Raw genomic sequence first — 12,679 nt, forward strand, 5'->3', positions numbered from 1 at the left:
TAGTGGGAGTGAAATGGTATCTCATTGTGGCTTGATTTGCATCTCTCTGATGGCTAATGATGCTGAGCATCTTTTCATCTGTCTGGTGGCCATTTGAATGTCCCCTTTTGTGAAATGTCTATTCAAGTCCTTTGCCCATCTTATGATTGGGTTGTCTTTTCATTGTTAAGTTTTCAAAGTTTTGTACAAATTTTGGTCATTAGATTCTTATCAGATGTATGGTTTCTGAAGATACCCTCCCGGTCCTTAGCTTGTCTTTTCACTTTTTTGGTAAAGCCACTTTGATGAACAAAAGTTTTTAATTTTTATGAGATTCCATTTATTTTGTCTTTTGCAGTATGTGCTTTTTTTTATATTAGATAATCCATTATTAAAAGTTAGGCCTGGCAGCTTTACCTCTGCATTGTATCTAAGAATTTTATAGTTTTATTTTACATATTTAGGTCCTTAATCTGTTTTGAATTTGTGTTTGTGTGAGATATGAGACGTTCCTTTTTTTGGTTGTGGAAATCCCATTTTCCTAGCACTGTTTATTGAAGAGATTCTTTTTTCCCATCAAATGGACTTAGTACCCTTGTCAAAAATCAGGTGACCATAGATATGTGGGTTTACTTCTGAACTCTCAGTTCTGTTCCATTTGTCTGTGTGTTTATTGGAGCCCTGGTGGTCCAGTGGTTAAGAGCTTGGCTGCTAACCAAAAAGGGGGCAGTTTGAATCTACCAGTCACTCCTTGGAAGCCTCGTGGGACAGTTCTACTCTGTTCTGTAGGGTTGCTGTGAGTCAGAATCTACTCGACAACAATGGTTTTGGTTTTTTTTGGGTGGATGTGCCTATTGTTATACCAGTACCAGGTTGTTTTGATTACTGTAGCTGTATAGTATGTTTTAAAATCAGGAAATATGAGTCCTCCTACTTTGTCCTTCTTTTTCAACATTGCTTTAGTTGTTCCGGGCCTCTTGCCGTTTCATGTAAAGTTGAGGATTGGTATTTCTATTTCTGTAAAGAAGGCTGTTGGAATTTTGATCGGGATTGCACTGAATTTACAGATTGCTTTGAATAGTATGGGCATCTTAACAATATTAAGTCTTCCAGTTCAAGAACATGGAACTGCTTTACATATATTTAAGTCTTCTTTAATTTCTTTCAACAGTGTTTTATAGTTTTTATTGTATAAAAGTCCTTCATGTCCCTGGCTAGATTTATTCCTAGGTATTTTATTCTCTTAGGTGCTGTTGTAAATGGAATTGTTTCCCTAATTTCTCTTTCAGATTTTTTGTTGCCAGTGTATAGAAATCCAGTAGATTTTTGTTTGTTGACATTGTACTCTGCAACTTTGCTAAATTCCTCTATTAACTCTAGGCCGATTGGTTTCTTGAAAACTGTATTAAGAACGAGGATATGGCACAGTTCAGAGAAAGAACTGAAACAGTGGACTCCCATCTTTGGGGGATGTTGTATTATGACATTATGCTTATTAAACAGAACAGCAGGCAGAATTGCTGGATTACTTGCATTTAAAAAAATAATGTGTTTTATTTTTGTTGTTGAGAATATACACAGCAAAAACAAAGCTAATTCAAATTTGTACATGTACAATTCAGTGACATCAATTACATTCTTCAAGTTGTGCAGCCATTCTCACCCTCCTTTTCTGAGTTGTTCTTTCCCCATTAACAAACTCACTGCCCCCTAAAGTTCCTACTTAATTTTCAAGTTGCTGATGTCAGCTTGAGCTCATATAGATAGATTTTAAAAGGGCATATAATACCCAAGGAAGTTACATTTTTTTTTTTCTTCAGTTTCACAGAGCTTATTTAGAGCAGTGATTCTCAACTGGGAGGGACTTTGTCCCCCCAGGGAACATTGGCCAATGCCTGAATACATTTGGCTGTGCTGACTTGCAGGGGGAGGGGGGTGGTCCTACTGACATGTTGTAGGTAGAGGCTGGGGATGCTGCCAAACATCCTGCTATGTACAGAACAGCCTCCACAACAAGAGACTTATTTAGCCTAACATGTCGACAGTGCTGAGGTTGAGAAACCCTGCTTTAGGGTAAGTGAAATGTTTATGTCATGGGACTCTACTGTCATATCAGATCATATCAGATAGTTTGCTCTTTGTTGGCTCACCTTGAGAGCCCTGAACTGAGTAGAAATTGAATCTCCATATTTTCCTTCTTTGAATATGTATTTTCTGTCTTTCATTTGGATAAGTAAGTGACTTTGTTGGAAATTTATGGGCTGTCTTGCCTTAGTACTAGTGGAATAACTTAAGTATTTTTTGAAAATTTTTAATCATAGAATCAAATAAGATTTTAAAAATAAATTAATGAATTTTATGTCTCTGCAGAATCTGTTTATGGGATCTGAAAAAGGTAAGTTTTATTTTGTTGTTGTTTTGATGGGAGAACTCCTTCATTACCTTTAATATAATTTTTCAAAGAAAAAAAATGTTTGTTATGTAGCGTGATCACTTTTATATGGCCTTTCTCATCGTGATCTTGTAATTAAGGATTGGCTGAATTTCTGTTAATGTTTGAATGGGGCTCTGCAAATAAGGTGCTTGTGGCCCACTGAGGGTTTAGACAGCTTGCTAATGATACATATAAGGTGCATGGTACCCTTGTAGGGGTGGGGCCATGCAAATAAGGTGTATAGAACTCTAACAACGGGATTGGTCAGTTTTGCCATCCCACTGGGCTTAAAATGACCCATTCCAGAGATGGTAAGGAGGGACTTCACTACCACCAAGAAAGAAGACCCGGCCATGGAGCGTGTCCTTTGGACCCAGTGCCCCTGCGCTGAGAACGTCCTAGACCATGTGAGATGGCGAGAAGCAACGGCAGAGAAATGGCGAAAACAGAACCTGGAGTCCAGCTCGAGAGCAGTGGGCTTCCTGGCCCACGGAGCAAGGTGGTTACAGTGTGTATGCTGACCCATGGAGTGAGGGAGCTGAGAGCCTTTTGGCAGGAGGCTTCCTGTTGGACTGGGGTATCCCCAGCATTTGTTGGTGGAGCTAAAGAGCTTTGTAACATGTTATACTTGACTGATTTGGGCAGAGGCCAGGCCAAGGAGCCAAAGGGCTGAGGGAGAGGCCTACCTGTGGGCACTATGGAGAAACTATCCTGACCAAAAACTGTCTCCTGAGTCATTTCTAATCCTGAAGTACACTGTTATTTCCCTAATAAACCCCATAATTGTGACTATTGTCTTTGAGTTCTGGGTGGCCATTGCAACGAATTATCAAACCCCACAGAGAAGAAGAGAGTACTGTGGAGGGGATTGTTGGTGTCAGAATTGATGAAGAGGTTGGAGACTGGAGGTATGTTTGACCTCCACCTCATAGGAATCAACCTTGAGCTGTTGATCTTGATTCTCCTCTCCATCTTGAAGTCAGAGGAAGTCAGATGCCATCTGCTGTGTCATTTTTACATGTTACTCATCCTGTTGTTTAATTATTTCTTAGGTTGTGTACAGACATAGAACTAAAGTCAGTATTTAGAGAATGAATGAAAAAGAGATCAAAGAAGTTACTAGGGTGTTGTGTAACAACCTAGCAGCACCTGAACCAAGGTCGGCAGCATTTTCAAGGGACCAAAGAAAGATTCCAGAACCAGTGATCATGACATATGGTTTATTCGGGAAGCTTACTTATGGAACTGTGGCCCAGGGCAGTGGCTGGACCACTTTAGCGCTCCGTAACCGCCTAGCAAGGAGCACAAGCTTATATGCTGTTCCAGCTGGGACCAAGGCTCATTTTTTTTCTCCCATGTCCTTGGGCAGTCAGCATTCCCAGGGACTTCACATCCAGGCCCAGATGTTTTCCTTCTTGTTGATAAGACATTCCTCAGCCTTGGCCAGCAGCCCAGTCATGCCATTCCTGGCCTTGTACCTTAGCCCGAGTCCATGCCAGATTCATCCCCAGCATGCTTCGGGGAAGAGCAAAACTGACTCCATTAGGAGAGGATGCATATAGCTGAATAGCATTACCCTACATAGGGGTAAAACATAAACTTGGTGCCTCCTACACTAGCCAGGTAGCAGTTGAAATTCCCCTTCAGAGATCCTTTCCTTTGCCTTAAGTCTTTGTCCCTTATAAAAGTGAACATACGCTGGCAGTGGGGGCACACACTCAGTCTTATCGGCCACTGGTTCCCAAACATGGCAGTTCTCAATTTTCTCTGCTGAGACTCACAGCCCAAAAGCCCTGGACCAGGTCTGTCAAATTGGCTACAGTAGGATCACTTTGGGAACTTTTATATAATTTTAGACCACTGGGCCCTACTTGGAAACCCTGGTGGCATAGTGGTTAAGAGTTTGGCTGCTAACCTGTCTGCCAGTCCCTGCAGTTCGAATTTACCAGGCACTCCTTGGAAACCCTATGGGGCAGTTCTGCTCTGTCCTATAGGGTCGCTATGAGTCGAAATTGACTCGATGGCAATGTGTTTGGGTTTGGGCCCCATTTGGAAACCCTGATGCTATAGTGTTCAAGTGCTATGGTTGCTAACCAAAAGGTTGGCAGTTTGAATCCACCTGGGGCTTCTTGGAAACTCTGTGGGGCAGTTCTACTCTGTCCTATAGGGCCGCTATGAGTTGGAATTGACTCGACGGCAAGGAGTTTGGTTTTTATTTTTGGTTTGGGTCCCACTTGTTGAATTATTCTTGAATGGGACCTGGGGATTTCTTTCTGGAAGCTTCCAGGTAATTCTGAAGCCACTGACATATGGCAGCTGCAACTCTCCCCCTTCTCTGGAGGTTGAAACAGACCATTCGAAATCAAGGGAGTGGAAGCAGCCTTATCATTGGCATAACTTGGAATGACCCCAAACCGTAAAGAAATAAATCATACTGTTGCATATCCACCAGTTTGGAAAGGTCAGAAAGAGTGATAATACTAAGTGTTGGTAAAAATGTGAAGCAGCAGGAACTCTCATGCCATTGGTGGGAGTATAAATGGCACAATCACTTGGTAAAACGGTTTTGCAGTTATCTCTTAAACTGAAGTGGGGCCAACTCTTTGATCCAGCAGTTTCACCTCGTGGATATACTTGGTCAGGGATTGGCAAACTATGTCATGGGCCAAGTCTGGCCTGCTGCCTTGTTTTTGTAAATAAAGTTGGTTGAAACGCAGCCATGCCCATCTGTTCACATGCTTTCATGCTACAGCAGCAGAGCCGAATAGCTGCAGCAGAGACGACGTGACCTGCAAAGCATAAAATGTTTGTATTTGGTCCTTTAACGAAAAGCCCTGCCCTGGATCGGTGATTCTTAAAGTGTGATCCAAGGGCCAGCAGCGTTGACATCACCTGGAACCTTGTTAAACGTGCAGAATCACACAGGCGTGGCCCCACCCCAGACCTACAGAAAGAGAGTCTGTACTGTAACACATCCTTAAAGGGTTTGTGTGAAAGTTTAAGAAGCACAGCCCTGGAGAAGTTCATGCTTAGATGAGCCAAGAGGCATGTACAGAGATATTCTTAGCAGCATTGTTCGTAATAGCCCCAAACAGAAGACAACCCAAACGTCCGTCAACAGTAGAATGAAGAAGTTAACTGTGGCATATTCTCATCATGGAAGATAGCAACAATCATAGTGAGCTACAGCTACGTGAAACAACATGGGCCGATTTCCTGAACATTTTAGTGAATGAAAGAAGCAAGACGATATATGACTTAACTTGGGTGGGAATTACAAAGGTATTTTATAATTATTTGTTAAAATGCAAAATGTTAAAGTGTACTTTCTATGTTTCCGTGTATTCCAAAATTAGGGGAAAAGTAGAAACAAGGTAAAAAAAAAAAAGTTAATTATTTGGAAACGTCATTATTTTAGCAGTTACAAGTAAGTAATTGCAGCGTGCTCTCAGCTGATCACAGACACATTTGTGAGTCAACACCAGATCTGAGACCCAGTGCCTTCAAAGAGAATCGAATTGAATTCCTGAGAGTGGATTTGGTAGGGAGGAGAAAGGGGAACTCAGAACTAGAGCAGAAGTCCCCTTGAGGTGGGGAAGGGGCTCTGAAATAGGAGGCACTGGAGGGTAACACTAGGAGTCGGTGGCACAGTGGTTAAGTGCTTGGCTGCTAACCAGAAGGCTGGGGGTTTGAATCCACCAGCCACTCCACGAGAGAAAGCTGTGGCAGTCTGCTTCCCTAAAGATTTATAGCCTTGAAAACCGCATGGGGCAGTTCTATTCTGTCCTACAGGGTTACTGTGAGTGTGAATTGACTCCGTGGCCATAGGTTTGGTTTTTTTGGTTGGAGAGCAATAGCCAGCTTGACAGATAATCTTGGCCTGGAGGCCTAGAGTCCTTTCCTTCATTCCTGTCTGCCAGTCCCTGCTGATGGACAAGATTGTGCTGACAGACACTGGAAGGAGGCATAGCTAGTCCTGCTTGCTGGAAGAAAGGGCTTTGAAGCCCTAGTGTTTCCACTTCTGGCAGACAGCGAGATTGTTGTTTCGTTAGTATAAGAGCTCAACAATACCACTCTGTGAGTGTGACCATGAGAGGGCCTTTTGTTCACAGAAAACAAATAAATGATGGATTTTTGGCATCCTTATCTGGGCCGCCTTTCTCTACAAGTAAACAACTGATACAGAGAGAAGTTTGAAAACACTAAATGTAGTAGTTAACCTTTTTGAGGCTGGCCCATGTGCTCCCAGGGACAGCTTCCAAATGGAACTATTTCCAATGGAACTTTGGTTACATAGGGAAATCACTTTCAAAATCTCAGAGAGTTTTCAGTGACAAAATACAGTTTTCTGACATCTCTATTCCTGCTACAGTGTAGAGTGGAAGCATGCCACCCATTGAGGGTGTTGGTGGTAGACGAGAGCCACCTGGCTGATGCAAATCTGTTCTCTTTAGGCAAAGCTGTGACTGCCACATCTGCAATGTCAGAGAAGGTCCGGACCAGGCTAGAGGAGCTGGATGACTTTGAGGAGGTGAGCAAGTCCTTGGTGGAGCAGGGAGTCGAGCTAGATCCATCTCAGCAGCTGCCTTTGATGAATTCTCAATCATGTTCGTCTAAGGAGGCCTTTGCGTTGTGCTTGGTCCTCCCAGGGCTCCGATTCAGTGCAGGGAATGGGGCCAGCTGTGCAGTTGGACGAGCTCATGGAAGCTTTGTGAAGGCATCATTTCTCATTGTGAGTCCTGGGCAAAGTCAGGTCATTTGGGGACGATGTCAAATAGGAAAAGCCAGCTGGAGTCATCTCCCTGAGAGGTATAAAGATCGTACCTTGCAACAAAGGCTGCACATGGCTGCTCTGCTGCCTGGAGATGGCCCATGTTGTTGTTGTTGTTAGGTGCCGTTGAGTCAGTTCCAACTCATAGCGACCCTATGCACAACAGAACGAAACACTCCCCGGTCCTGCGCCATCCTTACAATCGTTGTTATGCTTGAGCTCATTGTTGCAGCCACTGTGTCAATCCACCTCGTTGAGGGTCCTCCTCTTTTCCGCTGACCCTGTACTCTGCCAAGCATGATGTCCTTCTCCAGGGACTGATCCCTCCTGACAACATGTCCAAAGTATGTAAGACGCAGTCTTGCCATCCCATAGCAGTCTTTTAATTGGCCTGCACATACTTTTTAAAGATTTGAGTCATTTGCCAATTGTTTAAAAAAATGGTAAATAGAACATGCAAATCTTCAGCTCTAGCCTCACTTGAAAAATTTGAGCTGACAGCCTTGGGCCCACATTTTTGCATTTAACCAGGACGTGTACTGTCCACGTCGCCACTGTCCACCCCATCCTAGTTCACTGATAGTCATTACTAGCCTGGACCCTGAAGACAGCTGAGTCACGTCCTCTGGTATATCACTTAGAGAGGCAGCATAGCTTGGCGGGTAAGAGTATAAACTCTGGAGCCAGACTGCCTGGGTTTGAATCCCGGCTTTACCACTTGATGATTCTGAGATTTGGGCAAGGTTACTTTACCACGCTGTGCCTGAGTTTACTTATCTGTAAAATGGGAATGTTAAGTAGTGCCTCCCTCATAGGGTTGTTACAGGGATAAAACAAGTTACTGTATGTGAAGTGCTTAGAACAGCATCTAGCACCTGGTATGTGCTATATATTTCTTAGCTGCTGACAGCATCATTATCCTGAGCCTGGAGGCCTTAGCTGGACTGCTTATTAACAGAGTGGCCTTGGACTTTGACCTATTTCCTCATCTCTAAAGTGGGGATAAAGGGTAGTTGTGTGGATTGGATGAGGATGCTCTGAAAACCACAGTGGTGGTAGATCGCCGTTGCTTTATCCTGCATCTTGCCCCTGGGTTCAGGGATCCTCCAGCTCTGACACCAGAGCTGTTGGGACCCCCACAGAGCTCAGTATCTTAGTTCCCAATTCGGATATGAGAAGTAATGAATTAGGGAGCCTCAGTCTGTGTATAGTCAGCCAGTGTTGGCTGGCAGTGAGGGAATTGCTGAGAGTTTGAATCAAAGCTCTTTAGTCTGGAAGTATCTCAAAGTTACTTGATTGGGCTTCCACTGAAAATGAAGATCTTATTGGAAGGATACAGAGTGTCTCTGAACCCAAGGGCACGATAACCTGGACCCAGGAAGCAAAAAGCTGGCCAGAAACCTGGCGGCCGCCATTGGCCTCTCTTTTTGGGTCTTTGCAGCCTCTTTTACTGATTCTTTCTCTCTGGTGTTCCTTTGCTTTTTGTCTGCAGAGTGGTTGCTTTGCTTCTCCTCGCTCATAGTGCAGCTGACTACCCCATGGCTTCCAGGTTTGCATATCGTATTAGTCAGCGTCAGGCTAGGTTATGCTGTGCTAACGGATACACCTCAAATCTCAGTGGCTTAATATAGCAGTGGTTTATTTCTTGCTCACATTATGCATTCAGTGAGAGTGACTGACACGGCAGCATCTTGTGATGCTGCTGTCTCAACATACGGCTTCTAAAGTTGTCACAGCAGGCTGCAGAGCAGGCTACTTTTCACCGCCTCAGCCCAGAGGGGGCACATGCCATTTCTGCTCACAGTCCATTGGCCCAGACTAGTTATGTGGCTCCTCCTACTGCACAGGGACAAGGAAGCCCATACCCTACGTACCCTAGTTCATGTGGCCAACTGGGAGCAGTCCAGATTCCCTGAACCTTCTACTGCTATTGTTTTTTAATAAATAGTGCTTCACTTTGGATTTCAGGGGATGTTCATATAAAGAAGGTTTGGTTTGGTGTCCAGTCTCATCATGTATGTTGGCATGACCCTTACTCCTGCGAGCTACGTAAATAGCATGCTGAACACTAGCTAAGGGTCAGTGTGCTCTTACTGTGTGCCACGGACTGGGCTGCGTCTTTACATACATCGTTGCTTAATGCATGTGAGGATCTCACTCTCTTTTGCCACAAGTCTTTGCTGTGGACTTCCGTCTGTCTGGAATGTTCTCTCCCTGTTGCCTCCTGGTCTATTTTACACCTGTACCACTGAGAGCTCACCTGGAGCTTCCCTTCCTCCAGGAAGCCATCCTGTTCCCCCCGCCATCTGAAGCCCATCCCTTTGTTACTGTATTTTTTTCTATTCTAAGATAAACGTCTTTGCTCCGACATTTTAATATCTCTAAAATTGGGCGATGTTTCTCAATTGGTGCACGTCGAGGATCAGCATTGTTCTTCCCTAGTGGTACGTGCCAGAGCTCTGGTGGCCTAGTGCTTAAGTGCTCAGCTGCTAACTGAAAGGTCGGCGGTTCAAACCCACCAGCCACTCTGTGGGAAAAAAAATGTGGTAGTCTGCTCCTGTAAAGCTTTACAGGCTCGGAAACCCTACGGGGCAGTTCCATTCTGTCTTACAGGTTCGCTATGAGTCAGAGTTGACTCCATGGCAATGGGTTTGTTTTTTAGTTTTAGTGGCATGTGAAACAGTTGTGCTTACATTGGAGCACCTCAGATTGAGTGAACTATGCTATGTGTTCTCAGAGAATTGTATTTCCTTCCCAGCATTTATCTCATTTTGTGCAAATGTCCAGTTCTTCTCTGTCCCTTAAGCTCTGTGAATGCTTTGCTCACCTTTGCTTCTTGAGCATCCAGCATCATGCCTTGCACACTTGTTAGGCCCCCAGTAACTATTTGTTGGATGAGGTAAGTGCTGTTATCCCTATCCACAGATGAGAATATTGAGGCACAAAGAGGAAAGCACCTTGCCCAGAATCACACAGCCAGTAAGTGGCTGAGCTGGAAGTCAGCTTCGGTCTTACTTGCCTCCAAGGTCAATCTCCTACCTGCTATACTCTGCCCATCTCTGAATTAAACTCAAAGAACCCCATTGCTTGCCAGAGAAAATGGTTAATCCTGGTGGAGTCATGAGGAAAATTTAGGGACCAAAGTCAGTACCCCGTATTTTCCGTAGAGGGTAGTGGCTGAACACTGTTTTTCCTTCTGTGTCTATACCTTTCAACCTTCTGCCCACAGGGATCCCAAAAGGAGCTCTTGAACTTGACTCAACAGGATTATGTGAACCGCATAGAGGAGCTCAACCAGTCGCTGAAGGACGCCTGGGCCTCGGACCAGAAAGTGAAGGCTCTAAAAATAGTCATCCAGGTCAGGTCTAGTGTTTTTTTTTTTTTTCCAGAAACTCCTATGTAAAAATCTTCTGGATAATTAGGGCTTTCAGAGGACTGTCTTCAAGGTCTTACCCTATTTTTTTCATTTGTTCTGTTTTCACGTAGTTCTTGTGAAAGGCTATGATTATGAATCCTGTGTTTTTGTGAGATGGCTAGTCCCAGGGCCACCATGGGCAGCTGCACAGGTTGTACACTGTACAACTCCAGGAAGCACCTTCCTCCCTAGATTATAGTGTTAATTATGCCCCCTGTGGTAATGCAGTTCAGTGACCCTGGTATAACCCCAGATGCATTTATGATTTATACAGACTAAAGATTGGGCAACTTTTTGAGGGTTTTCCTTGACCAGATTTTCTTTGTATCTTTGAAACTAATGGCTGTGGATCCCTGATTTCTGCATTTAGAGGCATATTCTGCATAATTATACGTTGAGGAAAGCAAGTTTACAGTGTTGGGAGAGGTATATTTGTCGAACTGACAGATCTTAGCTCACAAGAGCAAGTTCTCCAAGGAAAGCAGTTCTCCAAGGAAAGCAATTTATTCTGTTTCTTGACCCTTAGGATCATCTTATCCTGGCAAAACATGCTTTGAAGCACACTGTAAAAGGAATAACTCAGGCATTAGCCTTTTCAGAGCTGAGTTAATAAAGGATTTTTGCAGAGCCATTTTAGTTCAGGAGGACAGATCCCATTTCTCCTTTGATGGCACGATAATGTGACATTTGTTTTCTCACCTGTGTCTTTTGAGGGAGGGTTAAGAGGGTTTGGGAGCCTTTGCTCGAAGTCTTTTAAGATGACTCTTTATATCTTATGGGCTGTTTTTTGGTGTTTCAAGGCAGGAGACAAACCCGAGCCAGTTTCCTTCTGTCACTGTTGGTAGTTTACAAAGTAAATATTCCTGAAGAAGGGCCTCACATCCTGGGCGCATGTGTTGGGAGCCACTTGCTGAGGGACCCCAGTGAGAAAATATCTGAACTAACAAGCGTTCCTTGAAAATATTTTTATTGGCAACATCTCTGCATAGATTATTGTGGTATAGAACTGTGACTTCTAAGAGTTTCACATCTGGGAAATATTTGATTCATATCTTCTCAAAGAAAACAACCATGGGAGTGTTTAATTAAGTCCACATCTGGTTAATAGTAACTACCTTCCATACTTTAAAGACTGCCTTGTTCATCCCAAAAAGCTCATCAAGGTGCAGAGTTCAGAGAAATGAGCACAGTTCATCTTACTTGCTTTGCAGTAAGTTTTTTACTTCTGTTTTTGGGCTGGTTTTTTAAGGTATATTTTATATACCATAAAATTCATCCACTGTAAGTTTAAAAACTCAGGGATTTTTAGTAAACTTACAGACTTGTGCAATCATCACACAATCTCCTTTCAGAATGTTTTCATACTCCTAGAAAATTTCCTGAAGCCCGCGTGCAGTCCAACCTCATTCCCACCCCCTGGCTCTGGCAACCACTGATCTGCTTTCTGGCTCTATAAATTTCCTTTCCTGCATACTTCATGTAAATGGAATTATTCAAGACATAATCTTTTGCATCTGGCTTCTTTCACTTAGCATAATCTCTTTTAAAAGTTCATCCAAGTTGTAGCATGTATCAGTGCTGGCTCAATAATATGCTGTTGTATGGCTAAACCACATTTTGTTTATCCATTAGTAAGTTGCTGGACATGGGGATTGTTTCTGCTCTCTGGCCATTATGAATAATGCTGCAGTGAACATTGGCATACACGTCTTTGTGTGGACACTGTTTTCATTTTTCAGGGGTAGATTGCTGGGAGTGGAATTGCTGAGTCATGGGGTAAATTTATGTTTAACTTTTTAAGAAGCTGCCAAAGTGTTTTCCAAAGTGGGAGCACGGTTTTACGTTTCCACCCAGCAACGAGTGAGAGTTCCCGTTTCTCTACGTCCTCACCTATCTTTTTTAAAAATAATTTTATTGTGGTAAAATATTTATTTAAAAAGTTTGCCATTTTAACCATTTTTAAGTGTACAGTTCAGTGACATTAATTACATTTACTGGGTTGTGCAACTATCCACCAGTATCTGTTTCCAAATTTTTTCATCAACCCAAAGAGAAACTCAGTACCCCTTGAGCAGTAGCT

At 43.3% G+C, this 12,679-nt stretch overlaps 1 protein-coding gene across 2 annotated transcripts in view; it reads left to right on the forward strand.

Moving 5' to 3' along the window:
* Window positions 1–12,679, forward strand: part of VPS35L (VPS35 endosomal protein sorting factor like) — a 130,721-nt gene that overhangs the window by 18,509 nt on the left and 99,533 nt on the right. For both annotated transcript variants that reach the window (XM_010598422.3, XM_064295647.1), the window contains exons 5-7: window positions 2,350–2,374; window positions 6,868–6,944; window positions 10,414–10,542. In XM_010598422.3, the coding sequence (XP_010596724.2) occupies window positions 2,350–2,374; window positions 6,868–6,944; window positions 10,414–10,542 (231 nt within the window). The remainder of the gene's footprint in view (window positions 1–2,349; window positions 2,375–6,867; window positions 6,945–10,413; window positions 10,543–12,679) is intronic.

This window comes from Loxodonta africana, chromosome 12 (genome assembly GCF_030014295.1).
Source record: "Loxodonta africana isolate mLoxAfr1 chromosome 12, mLoxAfr1.hap2, whole genome shotgun sequence".
Classification (NCBI taxonomy): Eukaryota; Metazoa; Chordata; class Mammalia; order Proboscidea; family Elephantidae; genus Loxodonta; species Loxodonta africana.